The 18,058-nt window shown below is 46.5% G+C and overlaps 1 protein-coding gene across 4 annotated transcripts in view; it reads left to right on the plus strand.

Annotated features, from left to right (window-relative positions):
• The window catches only part of ssh1a (slingshot protein phosphatase 1a), a 31,085-nt gene extending 24,120 nt beyond the window's left edge, over positions 1-6,965 (plus strand). For all 4 annotated transcript variants that reach the window (XM_029246232.1, XM_029246234.1, XM_029246233.1 and 1 more), the window contains 5 exons: positions 226-272; positions 575-721; positions 2,541-2,741; positions 3,382-4,069; positions 5,793-6,965. In XM_029246232.1, coding sequence (XP_029102065.1) covers positions 226-272; positions 575-721; positions 2,541-2,741; positions 3,382-4,069; positions 5,793-6,803 — 2,094 coding nt within the window. In that variant the 3' untranslated portion in view covers positions 6,804-6,965. The remainder of the gene's footprint in view (positions 1-225; positions 273-574; positions 722-2,540; positions 2,742-3,381; positions 4,070-5,792) is intronic.
• The last annotated feature ends 11,093 nt before the right edge of the window (positions 6,966-18,058 follow it).

An 18,058-nucleotide genomic window follows, 5' to 3' on the forward strand; every position in this document is an offset into this window, starting at 1 on the left:
AGACTTGGACAGTTAAGGTTAACATTGGGGTTTTGAATGAATGGGTATTGATAAAGATGTCATGATCAGGATGACCTGATGGAAGCTCCCATGCTTTTATCCTCTGGAATTAGCTTTGTCCAGGCAACTGGGTAAAGGAAGAGCTGGGAGATAATGGGCCCCTGGCAAGGTATACTTCCCTTTAGTGGTGTGAGGAAACACAAGTCACCCGTTTCTCTCTTCTAGGGGTCAGAGTGGAATGCCTCCAACCTAGAGGAGCTCCAAGATTTGGGGTAAGCAAGGCAGTCCTTTCCACATAAAACTAGCTAACCAGTTAGCAGTCCATGGTAAGCAAAGACCTGTTAGGCAGAGTTAGGTGTGACAGTCGTAGCTGGTGCCAAGCACAATCTCACTTGGGTCAATTTAGCTAAGAACTTACGGAGCAACAGCTGCATTTCAAAATCCCGTGAGTCACCTGTGGAGATTTTAGTCCTGGCTTCTATAGTCATTGAAGAGCATGGATGAATAAAGGGTGAGATGTTGGAATGTCTGGGTTTGCTGAAGGGTCTGAGTCCATGAAACCGTTATGTTCCAGAGTGGGCTACATCCTCAATGTCACGAGAGAGATCGACAACTTCTTCCCAGGCACATTCGCTTATCACAACGTCCGAGTTTATGACGAGGAGGCTACCGACCTGCTGGCTCACTGGAACGAGACCTACAACTTTATCGTTAAGGCAAAGTAAGGACCCTCCTTTTCCTTTTGACCAAGGAAGAGCAGTGAGAAAGGGCCAAAGACTGGTAGAATTGCAACGAGCAGGGAGGAAGCAAGAGGGCCACGAGTCAGTGTAAATGGCCGTAGTCCAACTGAAGGATTCCTTTGTGGGATGTCACGTAAAAGCGGTATTTAACCTGACTGTGGTTACTGAGACATCCATGAACCTGTAACTGATGTTAGTTTACCCAGAAATGGAAGGACATGGAGAGAACCTTGACCACTTGTCTCATGTATCGTTGTGATATTTTATGTCTAAACACTGAAATTCAACATTAATACGTAATCTGTATGGTGAAGTTAGGAAATATTTTTAAGCAAAATAAATTGAAATGTGCACAAGTATTCAGACCCCACGCATCAGTATTTGATAGGGTTACGGTTACTTTGCTGCAGTAATGGCTTTAAACCTTTTGTGGTGAGTGTGTACTGGGTTTGCACACTGTGTGGGAATGATTTTGGCTCATTCTTCTAGGCACATTTGTTCCAGGTTGCTCAGGTTGTATGACTTTTGGACCACCACAATACCACCACAGAATCTCAGTGGGACTGAAACCAGGCTTTGGACTGCATTGCTGCGCAACATTTACCTTAAGCAGTTCCAGCATTACTTTGGCTTTGTGCTCGGAACCATTGTTTTGCTGAAACTCAACATTTAAATTAATTTAGAGTTTCACACACACACATTGAAGCCACTTGTCCCACGTGGAGTCGCAGCGAACCGGAGGCTAACCCGGCAACACGGCACAAGGCTGGAGGGGGAGGGGACACACCCAGGATGGGACCTCAGCCCGTCGCAAAGCACCCCAAGCAGGACTTGAACTCCAGACCCGCCAGAGAGTGGGACCCGGCCAAACCTGCTGCGCCACCATGCCCCCCTTTAGAGTTTCGGTGTTCGGAAATTAAATATCAGAGAAAACCAAATTTCTACGTACAGTTCGTACCCCAAGATATGCTAATTCAGGTTATGAGAATTTGACTTTATGAGAAGTTTCATTGAATTCCCCTCCTTTGACTTAAGACGCGGTTCTTCGAGTTTACAAGAACCGAGGTTCGATTTCACGTTTCTTGACAGCTGAGCAGCGCGAGATATTTATATGTGTTTATTTAGCAGACGCTTTCCTGAAAACCAGATTACGCTGATTATTACGTAGTATTTAGTCACCTTCATTCAAGAGTCTTACAGTAAACTCTCACAGTGCAGTAAACTCCATACTACTATTCACACATCTGCGCACGCACGCACACACACACAACCAGCAATTCAGAGCTATCAGTCCACCTGAAACATGTCTTTGGGAAGAAACGCATGAAAACATGCAGCCCAGGGGAATCGAAACGACGTCCATTCACACAGTGCAGGCACCTTGTGTTCTTCGCTCAGTGTGAATTTCTTTTCATTGTTGTCACACATTGATTTTGTCTTTACTGTTCTGCTGTTTTTTTTTTTTTTTTTTTTATTAAAGGCTGAGTAAATAGATAAACACTGAATTTCCCTGGAGAGGTTTTTCCTCCTTTATCAGAGTTTCATTTCTTGTCTTTTCTCCCGGTTTTTACTACTTGTGTCTTGCTACTTTTACTTCTTCTCCTTGCCACTCCTTTTTTGCCTTTCACAGTAGTGTGAGGCAGCATGTTAACGAAGAGCGCTGCATAAAAATACAGAAAATGGAATTGCTGCGCTTCCAAAGGCCACGATTGCATGTCACACTCTGAGTCTCTGATCGCACTATGAGGCTTGGTAATGGCAATGTGTGACTGTCATCACTGTGCCACCTCCGTTCTGCAGGAAGAACCAGTCCAAGTGCCTGGTGCACTGCAAGATGGGCGTGAGCCGCTCTGCCTCCACGGTCATCGCCTATGCGATGAAGGAGTATGGCTGGTCGCTGGATAAGGCCTACAACTTTGTGAAGGAGAAGAGAAGCGTTGCACGCCCCAACAATGGCTTCATGAGGCAGTTGGCTGAATATGAGGGCATCCTCGATGCCAGGTGGGGGCCTCTGTGGACTATAAAGGACCATATGTAGGATGTGTAGGATCCACCTGCTTCCTTTACGACTCAGTTAATGCAGTCAGATTGATGTTTTCTGTTTATGTAAAAATAAATACAATGCCTATAGAGCTAGAAGTATAACATGAGTCTGGGATCCCTTCCCTGAATGGTGAGTGGTTCGTCTGCGTTAATTTCAGAAGCTGCACAAAGCGCCAGCGAAAGAAGCCAAGTGAAAAGTCATGCAGTTAATTTGCTGTGGCTTTACAACACTGAATTACACATCGCTCTTTTGTGGTCTTGATCCGAGTCGTGTCTGTCGTGGTAATGTTGTGTTCTTTCAGTTTGAACAGGACTGCTGTCAGTAAACATCCACCTTTTCCCCAGAGTGCACGTGCATGAGTCATAGCCACAGGATGTGCCCACCTCTCGTGCGTCTCAATTCCTTCCTCTGGCAGAGCTGCCCTGTTCTTAAAATAACTGCCAAATCTGGGATGCAACAGTTCTTCTGAAACATATGAAATGATGATCCTGTTTTAAGCATACTAGTGAAAAAAGATCATTTTTATTTTTCCATTTCCTTCTGTTTCTGTTGAGCTTTTATTCTCAGTGTGCCCATGACCCTTTACCCTCCCCACAGTAAGCAACGGCACAACAAGCTTTGGCGGCCCGACCCAGACGGCGAGCTTTCTGAGGGCCCTCTTGCTTCGGCCCCCTGCTGTGGACCTGACGACCCTGAGGAAGTGACCCCTGAGCCAGGCTTCATGCCATGCGATGAGGCTTGGGGTGGCGAGGGAGCACGCGCGTCCCCGTGCCGGGGCATTGGACTGGAGGTGGACCCCTCGGACCCACCCAATTACAACTACTACTTCCGCCGGCTGTCAGACTCGGCGCTAGATAGCGACCCTTCTACACCAGTGCGTGCCCCGCCACTGCTGGACGTCGACCGTGTCTTCATTGCTATTGAGGATGTGGAGCGGGATGCATTACTGGATGATGGTGGCTTCGAGGGCCGCGAGTGCCCCCTGCCTCACTTTGGCCCGCCTGGTGAGGGCACAGCCGCCCAGACCTGCGGTCGCCCTGAACCCTTGGAGGAGCTGCGCATGCGATTGGAGTTCAGCACCGTAGAGGAGGAGGATGAAGAGGAGGCGCAGAAGGAGGAGGCGGAGATGGAGGCGCTGGCACGACCCCGGGGAGGGGTGTCTGATGATGAGGGAGAGGAGAGCGCACTGGGGTCTCAGCCTTTCTCGCTGATGAGCCAGCTGAACCGCTTCAATGAGAATGCCAACAACAACAACAACAGCCTGAGCTGCAAGCGTCACTTCCACGTGAGTGCAGACTGTGCTGTTTATTCATCTCAGCACAGCATCTACCCATGCTCCCACTTCTAAAAACATTTGAAATGGTCTTAGAGTTCACCTGCACATGGCCACACCACAGGTGATTGGATACTGGAGTGACTGCACTCTGCATCATAATATTGTTTTTAAAATTTTTTTTTTTTTTAAATAGTCACAAAAGCAGAAAGAAATTGGCAAAGTGGAGCACAAATTATCTTTTCAATCTGGAGAGATTAACCTGCGTAAAACTTCTAATGATAAACATTAAAGCATACTTTGACAAATGCAAATATGGTAAGGAAGTGCCTTACAACACGACATCTGTTGTAGTGTCTTCTGCCCCATTGTGCCGTGTTCCGTTAAACGTAATAATTTCATATATGCATAACAATATTCTTATTGTGTCAAAATGATAAAAAGTGCTGAAAGGGTGAATTTGTATATTTTTAAATAATCAGCATCTTAAAATGTGTCATCAGAAGGAAGACTCTATGGATGTAGTGTTTTTCCTTGTCATTTAGAGCTTAAAATTCATCAGTTAGCTGCACGTTACATTGAGCAGTATGTCAGTCATTAATTACGCATATTGACTGTCTCCAGTTTTCTCATTATCTGTAATGCCAGACAGGGACACTGATGGGACAGACAAATAAACAGATACATAGATAGATGCGTAAAGGTGTAGGGGGGCAGCTCGTAGTGTAGGTAGAGCCGCTGCCTTTTGATTCAAAGGTTGCTGTTTCAAATCTCATTTATTGCTGTTGCAGCCTTGAGCAAGGTACTTATCCTGAAGTGCTCCAGTAAAATTACCCAGCTGTATAAATGGGTAAATACTGTAACTGTAAGTATCTTAACACTGTAAGTCGCTTTGGAGAAAAGCGTCAGCTAAATGAGTAAATGTAGGTAGGTAGGTAGGTAGGTGGGGCTTATGGCAGTGGACACAATACAGCCATGAGATGAGTTAAAGTCAAATTTATTGCCACTCTGTAGGTGAGTTACACATACAGGAAAATGAAATTCCACTTCTCTTTGGACTGTCGTACCACACAAAATATGTACTTCAGTTTGTAAAAAAGATGACTATAACAGAAGAGTGCAGAAAGAAGGCAAGACAGTGCAGTACACTAGCCAGAGTCTGGCAACAATGTATACAATATATAATAGACACAATGCTATAAAAACCTTTACAGGAAATATAATATAAATACAAAAAAAAGCTGTACGGGACTTGTAATTTAACTGTAAACTAGAACAATTAAACAGACACTGGAGATTAGAGACACTAGACAGCTAGCTAGCTACAGGAGCAGAAATAAGTTAAATAACTGTTTTGAGTATGTTATTATATTTGCTTAAAGCGACATGTGCATTGTACAAAGTGACATGTGCTTTGTTCAGGACTTGTGCAGGCTTCTTTTATATGTGTGGGAGAAAAACTGTGTCAGGAGATGGGTGTGCGGATGGTCTAGGGGTTCGTACTGTTGAGGATACTCAGCCTGAGGGAAGAAGCTGTTGCACAGTCTGGAGGAGAAGGTACGGATACTGTGGTATCACCTTGCAGACGGCAGAGTGACGAAGAGGCTGTGGGAGGGGTGGGTGGGGTCAGATGCAAATAAAAAGACTGTGCAAATAGTGAATTTGCAGACTGACAAAAGTGAAAGCTGCAGTTCCTGTAGTAAGGTCCTGACCCAGTGTGTGTTCTTCTTTGCAGGATGGTGCCAGCAGCAGAAGTCCTTATAAAGTCAAGCCTTTGTATGTGGCCATGCAGGCCCCACTCAGTTTGCGCTGTGATCCAATGGCAGTGGACCGCGGGCATCGCCTTAACTCCGCTCGTCCTGCTGTTGTCCCCAGCATCCCCAGAAACGTGTCCCCCCTCCCCGGGCTACTGCAGCCCCCTGGCTCCCACTGCCCCGAAGCTGACCCTCCCTGCCCACGACCGCCATCGCCCATGAGCTGCGAGGAGGCACCACCACCACGTGAGACATCCTGCCCCCTGGAGGTAGACGATATGAGCGAGGCCCTAGAGGAGCAGCAGGAGAACACCAGTGAAAGGCAAGGGCCACTAGGGGGCACTGTCACAGACCTGGCCTTACTGAAGCTCAGCCTGGAGGCTGGGAGGCAAGCAGCACCAGGGTACCTCACTCAGCACCAGGAGTCCCTGATGCAGCTGCAGTGTGCCGGCCTAGTGCGCAAGCACACCGAGAAGCTGGAGAAGCTGGCAGGCCTCGCCCTGGAGGCGCCCCTGCCGGAGCAGATGGATACTGGGGACCTTGTGGAGGACATGGAGGTGGACTCGGGCCTCCTTGTGGAGCCCTACCTGCTAGCCTCGACGCCCCTGGTGGGCCGCCCGCTGGCTGGCGAGCCGCTGAAGAGCACGTCTAGCTCGCCGCACGGCTCCACACTCACCCGCAGCTCCAGCAGCGACAGCCTCCACAGCGTGCGCGGGAAGCCGGGCCTCGTGCGCCAGCGCACCCAGGAGATCGAGGCCCGCATGCGGCTGGCTGGCCTCACCCTCCCATCTCTCCTCAAGCGCTCCAATTCCCTGGCCAAGCTGGGTTGCCTCACCTTCTCGTCGGAGGACCTGTCCTCTGCCTGCTCCTCGAACGCTGGCACCCTTCTGCTCTCCCCAGAGCCCGACATGGGTCCCAGATGGCAGCGGTCCAGCGCCTTGTACCTTCGGGTTGGCACACGGGGCTCACCGCTAGGGAGTCCCAGGAGCTGACGCCGTGTGGAACGCTGACAAGAGAGGGGCACCGGGGGACTGTCATTGTGCCTCCTCTTGATCTAATGACGGAGGGGAGAGGAACGGCTCATTGAGGATTGGCGCTGTGATATGTGTACATATATGAAATATATGTATATTAATGTAACTCCACACCATATTTAAGAAAAGAAGAATCCAAATGTTGATGTATGGTTTCAAGCTCTTCTCCCGTGGAGCTCCATGAATGTGTGTGTAGTTTAACCCCTCTGTGGGAAAGTCACCTGTAGCCGAAGGAAAGGGGTCCCAGTTCCTCTTCCAGCAACCGAGTCACCGTTCTAATGTGTTCCTGCTTCACCAGTGTAGTGTTTTCTCTGCGGTGATGCCCACGGCTTTTCAGCAACTCACTCGTTTGAAAGCAGTTCCGTTCATGCTCCCGCCCAGCAATCTGCTTGCCAAGGTACAGCGCGTAATTTTTGACTCCCTGAAACATGGACAAGTTTCGCCAGCTGTGATGCTCGCATTATGGTACGATTTACACTCGGGACATCCTCGCTGGAGAACGTGGACTTCCACAGCAACCTTTCTGCTGAGAAGGAGGTGAGATTCTGGGCTGTCTGTGACTGCCCCCCCCAAAAACCCCACCTCAACAGAATCCCAGTGTTGTCTTTGCCAAGAGCTGCAGCCTAAAACTGGCCCAGTGTTGTGCTTTTCTGCCAAGCAGCTGCTGGACTTTCAGGTGCAATGATCAGCAGGCAGAATTGCACCGAAGGAAATACCCAAAGGACTGTTACACACGTTCCACTGCTAACATGAAGCAGCAGCAGCCAGAACACACACACACACACACATATTAGCATTCCAGCCACCTTCACAGAAGAGAAAACTACTGAATTTAAATTTTATTGGTCAGTTGGCTGAAGCAATAACTCTTGTAAACTGTCAGCATGGATGAGGTGTCACGTCCTTGCGATTTGGAGGCCCCTTCTTTTTCCTTTCGGAGCGGTTTAGTTGTTAATCGGGTGCATGTTTACAGTTCATTTTGGTTTTGGGATTCATCTTCTGTTCTTCTCTGAACCACTTCCTCTTCACAAGTTCAGAAGTTGTGGTTCAGACCACCCAGGGTAGCAGAGAGCAAAGTACTTTCTTGGTGACGGAAAGCGGCCTTTCAGGTCCCAGGCCAAGGAACTGGGTGCACTGGGTGTCCTGAACAGCGTGCAAACGGAGGGCACTATGTGGTGCCTCCTATTTGTGCCTAGAGAAACACCCGAGCAAAGGAGAGCGCTGCATAAACAAGAAAAGGCAAACCAGAGGAAAGTCCTAATGTTCACACTTCAAGCCATTGAACCTTGAACCACGCACTACACAGGTCTTCACTCCTGGCACCTTCGTAACACCCAAACATCTCAGCACCTCATTGGTTTGGTCGCAGAAATAACCTGTCCAGTTCAGCTGTGCGTCTGAACATCACGCTGTCAGTGATTTAAGGAGTGCTGGAAATCCTGCTCCAGGGGTGCGAAGCTTCTTTCCCAAAGCACTCCACTTGTTGCAGTTGTGTTCCCAAAGTGAAGTTGCTTCATGTTTTGGAAGAGATTTTTGGGAAGAAGAAGAAACCTCTGTGTTAAATGGCTTCCTCACCCCAGGGGCATGTGGATTGGTTTCTATGGTGTCTTTGTCTGTATGATGCAGGGATGGTGACGCTCCTCCAAATGACAGCAGGGTGCAGATGAATCAAGTCACTCTCTCTTTCTTGTTGCGCTCTCTCCATGCCACATGTGTTGGAACCCCCCTTTCTGCTGCTGCTCTCCTCTCTGTGAACTTCCTGTCAACCCCAGGATGTTTCTACCTCTGGGGCAGTGGGCTGGGGGAATATGTCTTTATCCACAAGCAGACTGTCATCAAAAACGTATGGCCGGGCAGCCAATGGATAACACGCGTGCATGCACATGCACACGCACATGCACACACACTGCGGTTGAGCAGTCACCTCGGTGAGTGTGGCGCAAGAGCTGGATTTAGGCCTATGGGGGGTTACAGCCAAGTGTTCATGATAAACTTCCTATAGGGGCTCATATGTAGTACTTTGGTCACTCACTTAATTTCCAAGCTGGTTCTGTGGCAGCAGGTGACAGGCTTCTTACTTGGGTCACAGGGTTGCCTGCAAATGGACTGCTGCTTCAGGACTGGTTTTTGCTCCTGGTTCCTGGGCTATTCCCACTGGAGCTGCTCTGCGCTTCATGTGGGTTCAACACCTTCGCTGAACAGCACTGGGCCACGGGGCAACGCATGCACGCACGCGCTGCTGCTGCTGCTGAAAGACCCCTTAATCGTCCTCTCAGTGTCCGCTGTGCTACGGGACGACTCCATTTCCAAACGTTAGCTGGACATTAGGATGAAAAATGCTTTGATTCCTTCACAAATGTTTACATCTAATCCTTACTGGGTGTCATTTTGTGCTGTGCGCAGTAGGTGGTACACCTGTCCCCCAATATTCTTACTGCTACTCTGTACAGACACTCTGCTCCCTGTTGTTATTCCAGCTCTACGTTTTTTTATGTCAGCCAACGTTTTTTATTTATTTATTTTTTTTTCCTATTTATTTAATTAATTGGCACGATATGCAAGTCTGTTTGGAGTTCTGTATGCAACCTTATGCTCCTTTACCATTGATTTCTCCCCAACACACTATGCAGTCAAATTTGTGTATTTGCAAATGTGCGAGTGTTTGTGCAACATGTGTTATGTGGTTACTGTGAATTATTTACTTAAAACATAACTGCTGAGATTTTTGCTGAGCTTCAGGAACAATTTGCTTACACTCTCCATAATTAGGGAGTCATGTACATTGGTGGAATTTCATGAGTTATGGTCATTCAAGCTGTTTCCACTCAACTGCTTTCATTCTGCCCACAGGGTGTGTGTGTGTGTGTGTGTGTGTGTGTGTGTGTGGGGTGCAGTGAGACTGACATTCATCCCAGCTTGTTGCGTGCACTATTTTGCAGTATGTACATGACTGTGTATTGTTTTGTATGCCTGTATGATATTTGTACATTCACACATTTTACAATGGACATACACGGTGCACAGGGAGTGTGTTTGAGGGTGTTCTGCACAAAGACCTTACTGAAATACACTGTGAGTGCTCCTTCTCAGTGACACGGGTGCTGCTACCGCAGTGTGTTTAAGTACCAGGAATGTACTTTGGAACAACTGGAAGACTTAATATGGAGGACAACACAAATTTTTCCCCAGTAAATGAACAAAGTCGTGAGCCTCACAGTAACGAATCCAGTGATTCCCCCCGAATGTGTGTGTTTCTTGGGCCCATAAAGTAGTTCATCAGGGACGGTTTATGTAACAGAATCACTAGAATGTTTTAAGACATACATGCCTCAGTAGAAAAGATCACATTAGATTTAAAAAAAAAAAAAAAAGAGAAAGTTTAATTGACTTATCTAAGGAAGATGTTCAGAGGAGTGTCATCTTTATCATGGAATCTCCTCAGGGAAGAAGGGTGAACTCTTCGTGCAGCTGTGTTTCAGTACTACTGCTTGTGTCATTTACACTTTGGTAGCACTTAGGCAGCCGTGTCCTTGCTTCATCCTTCATAGAAAAAATTGAGACCGAGACCCTTCTGCAACACACCCTCAGTGGGATCACATGCACAGCTCCTCTTTAGAAGCAGCCTGATTTACTTGAGACCCCCAACACTGGTCCTGGTGCCACAGACACTGAAAAGTAGTGTTTGCCGGCACCTCTGCTCTTGCAAGTCCAGAGTTGCTGTGCTGAGCATGACTCCATTGTTGTGTTTTGTGCTCTTGTCATACATCAAGTGCCTTAACTTATGAGACTCAAGGCATTGTGTTCTGTGTGTGTGTGTGTGTGTGTGTGTGTGTGTGTGAGAGAGAGAGATACATACATATATATATATATATATATATATATATATATATATATATATATATATATGTTGCTGGCTTTGCAGAGCTTGCTGGCTGTTGCGTGTTCCAGCATCCTCCAAGGCCCAAAGAAGGGTCACCCCTGCTCTCCTTGCTTTTGATGGTCTGCCTGCGCTCAGAGAGGAGGGCCATTCAGACCAGAAGAACTGAACTATTGGCATTCTGGTCCCATTCCTCCACTGCTGTTCTTGGGGGGGGGGGGGGGAAATAAAACACGTTTCTCTTAAACCTACTGAAACTCTCAAATATAATTGCCGATTCTTGTTTGCATTTTCTAAACTTAGACTGCATAAGATGTTGGAGAAAACCAAAGTTGTTCCCTAAGGGTAGTAGCTGATGTCTGATGTTTTAGAAGATTTTAGCAAGAACTTCAAACAATGCTGACAGTGACTTGTCATATTCTCCAGTCTTACATATAGCATGTTTTGGGAATAGTTGGGGGTCATCCTCATGTCATCAGCACAATTTCATATTTGATTGTAATCTTATGTCACCAACAGACTGCTTCAGCTGCAATTATGCACATCCACCATGAAAAACAGACTAACGCTAAGGACCATATTTCCAGTGACCCCTACCCCATCTTCTTTTGTCCGGACATTTCATTGTTTTTGTTACTTTTTTTTATATTTAAGTATGCAGTATCTTGTTTTTGTACTGTAAATTTGCTGTAGTTTGAATGCATATTGCACTTTTTTTTTTTACATTTGTTAAAACAATGTACTGTATGTGTTTATTATGGGAATAAACTTTTTCCATTGTACTGATCATTTAATCTCATTTGTTTCCAAACTGATTTGCTGTCTGTTCTTTAAAAATTCACAAGTTGGGGGATTGTTTCAAATGATTCTTAGCCAGATGTAGGTTCAAGATTTTAGGTAGCAGCTGGTATACAGCAGGTGTTCAGTGTTTTGTCAGCGCTTCATTAAATGCGGAGCCAGTGGCTAGCATCATGATCAAATTCAAGGAAGGCTGTGGTTTTGAAGCCCAGGGTGGAATCTTTTTGTTAAGGTGCTGTGACAGCTGTGTGTTAGGTGGATCCTCAGAGGTTTACTGTACTGTCTACAAAGACAGCTGCATCAGTACATATCCAGCTGTATAAACTGGACAACTGTACAATTGTGAACTGTAAAACATTTCCAATAAAAGCAGATAAACATTTGGGCAGCTAAGAAAAAGAATCAGTATCGTGCTTGTCTGACAATCAACCACACCACCACCATCTCTGTCATTCAGTCCCATTTGTCATGGTGATTAAGACATTGCTGCATCTTACGCATTTAAACATAGCTTTCAAAGGCAGTAATAACTGTTTTCCAACACACCACCGAAGGGATAAGCAGATTTGTAATAACTAAATACAACATTTCAGTAATGCTTTTTCAATTACCTCACCTCCTGGCTTATAAACAAAGAAGCTCCACCCACAGCCTATTCCAACACAAATTAACAATCACATTATGAATGAACTCAGAAATAATAGCAAATTAACACTGAATCCTGTTTTACTGTATAGTGCTAATTATAGTGGCTGTATAATTTTAAACATGTTCCATTCTCAAGTGTTTCTTCCCACACTGGACATGAACTTACCCCACTTTGGCAAACAGGACTTTCTAAGTCCCAGCTTCTCTATAAAAGACTACACTACCCAGCATTCTGTTTGCATTCTGATGCCATTCCTTGCAGGTGAGACTTACTGGTTTGTTGATGACAGTTTGTTTTCTAGCACTGTGGAACGTAGTTTTACCATACGGATGACCACTGCACTTACCTGCCACCAGCAACTTACTCCTATATTCCTGGTTTTCTCTGTAACATGAGTTTTCTGTGACTCTGACAAAAGCCTGTGTTATGGCAAAGTACATTATTATTATATATTCAAGCTTTTACAAACAAACAATTCTCCTACTTGTTGTAAGTGAAACCCTGTAAACTTCAGGCTGTTTCTGTATGCGCTGCTGTCAGTGGGAAAAGGTGTGTTTCCATGCCACCTCCTGCTGAGTATTACTTATGCTTCATTCGATTTTCTAGATCAATCTGATCTCAGCATATTTAGAGAGAGGTGAGTCCAGCTTCTCCTTTGTTTCAAAGCTTTCATAAAAATCTCTTAAGATATCCGTACCATGCATACAATTACTGACCATGTCTTGTGCACAGAGCAGGTGGCAAGAATGAATTACATCAGTGAAATACTGACTTGAGTGTAAGAATTAAGTATGTGGTTATAAAGCAGCCCAAGTTCTGCTGCTTTGTTCAAATGATGCTGTTTAATGATCCAAACAAGTAACAGCACTGAACCTTCGTGCGCCCTTTTTAACTTTAACTGCTTTATTGAAGTAAGATAATTTCAGCTTGAAAGTGCATTTCTTACTTAACTGTAGCTCCTTCACTGTGTAACTTTGTAAGAAAGCTTTTCATGAAGGAACTTCCAGCAGTTCGCCCATCTACACTTCAGAGTGTAAAATACTGCAGTAATTTGGGGTAAGCGACTGGCACACATCAAGGAGAAAGAGCTACAGTGCAGTATGGCGGAGTGTCAAAAATGGCACGGTGTCACCTTAGTCCGGCCAGCAATGTCCCTCTGTGTCCTTGCGCTCTGCTTGTGCTCTTTGGAGTAATGCCAGCCATGGTGTACTGCATTTCACTGAATTCGCCAGCTACTGCCAATATCGCGGTAAGCAAATCATCACGCTTATGTTCAGCACACTTCTTTGGCTGAAAAACTGAGTCGGATTCACTGTACTGACTAATTAAAGCAAGTTCACACTACGACTAACCAGCTGGTCAGCTAGCAGACTACTAGCATTTTTTTTACTCATTTTGTTACTCTTACTGTCAATATTTTATGTTAAAAATATAAAATGTTTAATATTTAGAATTAAACTGAAATGTATAAATATTTCAGTGTTTTAACTACATTTAAGGTGCTGATACTTCTAGGGGTTCAGAATATTAAAGAGTACAATTTGGACCAAAGGAAACTGACACCCAAGTAGACCTCCCTGCCCCAACAGATTAATTTTTTTGGACTTAAGAACTTTTAGAAGAGTCCCTTTGCTTCATAAGCGAGAGATTTTAGGAATGCTCTTCCAAAGCGCTGCACACAGCTCCAGCAGCTCTCGGTCCTCAACCTGGTAGCCTGACCCCTGAGAGAGAAGGCCCAGTGTGTTTCCGAACGCCGCTGAGCGCGTGCGCTTCCCCTTCCTGCTTGTACCAGCTGTCGCTGTACTTGAGGGGCTGAAGGGGGAACGGTGCTGAGCGCACAGCTATAAAGCCGAGGTGGCGAAGATGTTGTCACAGCACAGCTGACTGCACAGACTGCTTTAAACGTCACGTGTCTCTGTCTGTGGTAAAGTGCTCCTTTGTTTCCTCTCAGATGTGCATTGCTTTGGAGGAAGGCGTCTGCTACATGAATAAATGAAAATATAAATGTGGTAAATGTTAAAAAAAAAAAATTGGCTTTTTATGAGCAGACAAAAAGCTTGCGCCTCGTTGTCTCTGGAATATTCTGCAGCTACCTGCTATTGTCCTTCTGCGGCTTAACTGCCGTGACTGCGGTACTTTGGGAGACTGGTGCTTCCTGCAGCCGATGACTGATCAGGAAGGGAGAGAAGAAAACACTCCAGGCTGACGGGGACGGGGTGAAGTCTGTCGTAGTTTCAAGCTCTCGGACCCCGTCCCTTTTAGCCATGCAAGCTGCGTTCAGAACAGGGCTTATTGGGCATTAAAGTGTGCCCCCCCCCCGTCAGCCATTGGAAGGTTTTTTGTTGCCATTGGCCTGGGGAACACAGTCCCTGGATGGCACCAAGAGCCTGTTGGTTGCCCTTCCTGCTCCAGCCTGTCACTCACAGCCCCCACAAGAGCTCTGGCCACTGCACACCTCCCTTTGTTGTGTTATTCATACAAGTATTTTGTTTTGGCGTTGCCACGGAAACCAGGGGTAAAACCGTGGCTCCCTCAGCTTGAGTGTGTGCGCTGCTTTTTCTTTCTGGCTGGCAGGCAGTTATCATTTTCGAGGGATTACTTCACATGAGGGAGTGAGGTGCCCCCTGCTCTTTCCCATGAAGCACTTCTTTGTGAGCAAACAGGCTATCAGGGTAGCTGTGTTGAAAGTGCCTGAGATACACTCTGATACACCCGTGCCTGCCAGGCACCACTGCACATGCAATGTTTCCTCCCTAATCCACCGAGCCTTGAAAGGCATTATCATGGGAAAAGCACGCACCCATGGAGCCACGAAGTGTTTTCTCACAGTGGTAAACGGGTCAAAAAGTATGACGTCATACGGGTGCAGTTGGGAACACGGAGCCTGTGTGAGACTTCTCACTGGAATTGTGCTCCTGCTCCCTCTCAGCCTTTCTGGAAGCTCATGGTCACAGTCAGGGAGAGCTGACCTGTACAGGACCCTCATGTGGAGAAGAGATCAGCAGGTGTGCTGTCCACATGGGTTTGAAAACCCTAACTCACTGCAGGGAGGTAATGTGTTTCTGAAAAGCCCCCCCCCCCTTCATTGCCCTTAAATTCAGTGGTAATACTTTATGTGTTTGAGCCCCAGAACTGACACCCAGTTGTGATCAAATGTGACCAAACCCCATGAAAACAGTTACTTAGTAGTGAACATTGGTTACTGTAACAGAACTGTAAAATTCCCTTTATTAATGACTCTACAGAACTGAATGACACTGTTCCTGTGCTTGTTCAGCCCCTTCATACCTGTTACATACCACATACACAACGAAGTTTGGGTTTCCTCAAAGTGCTCTGGTTTCCTCTCACAGACCAAACACCTTTTTCAGGTGAAGTGATGACTGTAAATGGTTTGTTGTGTGTGTGTGTGTGTGTGTTACAGTGCTGCACTGTATAAATTGTGGTATGATGTTTAGTGTATCTAACACGGAGTCACTAACAATTACACCATTAATACTAGTTAAATGTGACTGTAGTTTGTTTTGGAGGGAAGCGTCTGCTAAGTTTTAAAAGAAATAAATGGTGTGAGAAACACAAAATTCAAATTCATTTATTGTAAATGCAAAAAAATGCTTCGCAAGTAGAATTAGGGGTATTGAAAGAAACTTCTGGTGATTTCTGGCTTGCATCCCAGGGTGTGACTGTAATTCCAGATTTTTTTATTGTGTGCTGAATGGTGGCATACAGTAATTTAAATTTTTGTCAACTGGCTTTTGCAATGATTCTGTACTGTGCTGCACATCACTCAGTGCTCATGTGGAAGTGTAGCTATTCCCATTAATACACATACATGATTCTTGAAGAACCACCTTTGGCAGGTTCTCCACAGTGCTCTCGCAGACCAGTAGGTGTGATCTGTGTGTGTGTGCGCGCTGTCGCTTCAGTCTGTGGACACGGCTCCCTCCACACAGTGTACGGGCTTTGCCAGAATTCCTCCGCCAAGAACCCAGGTCATATGAACTGGCCAGACAATCCCAGCACTGGCATCGAGTATTTCCAGAGTGTGGAGAACCAGGCCCCTGACGCTCCACTCACGGAGTGTGTGTCTTCAGTCCAGCTCACACCGAGCAGACAAGGTCCTCACACACATTTCTGCTGTGCTTTAAGTGTAATTTGGTTCATTCTGTCAGTCCAAGGTTGACCTTTTATTTAAATTCTCTCCTTTGCTTTGAATGGCCGATGGTGTGGTGAGTAAGTGGGGTCATTTGTAAAGCCCTCCTGGACCCTTTTCCCTACTGTAGTGGCTGACGCGAAGATGTGATGCTGCAGCTGTGCAGGTGTCTTGGGTTTACGGTACAACGCAGGCAGGCAAACGGAACTTATCTTGCACAAAGTCATGGAAAGGAGGGTGGAATGCAGCGCTAGTAGAGGGACTCGTGAACTGAAGACACGCTTGTTGCATTAGGCAAATGAGGAGTGACGACATCTGTTAGGGATGAGCGTGGAGACATGTGAGCCTCACACTGCCGGAAAGTGGAGAACGCGACTGCATGCGCAAAGGGCTCTGGGCCACGGTGAACCCCGGCGACCTTTCCAGAAACAGCGGGACGGCAGAGGAGACCGACTCAAGCACAGGTCTGAGGTGGGACCCTCCAGGCAACTCTCCGAGGTACCGAAAGGCCCCCAGAGGGGAGATGTAGGGGTGTGGGGACTGCTCACCTTCCCGGAGTGTGATCGCGGTTCTCGGTTGTTTGCCCAGCTCGGATGTGGGACGAGGGGCACAAGGCTGTCAAGTGATTGGCCTGAAGCAAGTCGATGGCCAGGAGGGGCACAATGGGGCCCTTGTGATGGGATGGGGCAAGTACGGCTAGCAGCACTTTACACTCTGTGACACGTTCAAAGATCCGTCTCGATGGATGGAACTATTCGGGTCTGAGCCGTGGCGCCTTCATCAAATTACAGCAGAGGCAAAAGAGAACGTGTTGGTGAAAACTGCTCTCGACACGACGGGTTTGTCCAGGGACTCAGCCCCAGTGGGCAGAACTCACACCACAAGTCGCTTCGTTGACTTTCCTTGACGAAAGTTCGAATAATGCAGTATACTACATCAGTGCATTTCCTGTGCGTTACGCTGCAACTCTGGGCGTTCTACAGCAGATCACTTCCCGCATGCCTGTGTGCAGAAAAAGAGAGAAGGTCCCGCATGGGCAACACGCATTTGTCTGCTCTGCAGTCCTTTCCTTTCCTTTCTTTTCCTTTACTCTGCTTCCCCCTATTTTATTTTCCTCCATTAGCTGGGATGATCGCCCCCAGTTCTGTTTGTCTTGTTTGCCACTGCACTTTTTACTATTAATTTACTGTTTAGTTGACACTTACCTGAAGGGGAAAAAATTTGCCACATTTGACCACTTCATTCCACTGTACTTACAAGGTGTTCTGCTGGAAGAGTTCAGGGTAAGTTCATAAAGGGATTTTTACATGTGGGGCTATTATTACAAAATGCTTTATACAATAAAAAACGTAATAAGAACTGTTTGAGCCCCACTGTTGTGCTGTTAAATAACAGTATAATAGCAGGACTTGAGCTGCGGTTTTTAATAGTAATATTGTAGTATGACAAGAGATCAGAGCTCCGGCCCTGCTGTCGTACCAGTGAGAGTCCTTAATGTACTTAACCGATACACTCTGCTGCCCTGCACTTTGTGAATATTTAGTCATGTGCTGCCGGTTGCGTTTCTTGCTGAAGTGAAGGAAATTTTCGTCACGTTTGCAGCTATCAAGTGGCTCGCTGAACCTGTCATTGCGGATCTTTGGTGGTGTCATTAGAGAAGGTGGCAGAGCGGCAACAGGACAAGAGAGCCTTTGGTGAGAAAGCGGTGAGGGAGCCGCCCAACCGGACACCCTGCG

Source organism: Scleropages formosus, chromosome 19 (genome assembly GCF_900964775.1).
Source record: "Scleropages formosus chromosome 19, fSclFor1.1, whole genome shotgun sequence".
Lineage (NCBI taxonomy): Eukaryota > Metazoa > Chordata > Actinopteri > Osteoglossiformes > Osteoglossidae > Scleropages > Scleropages formosus.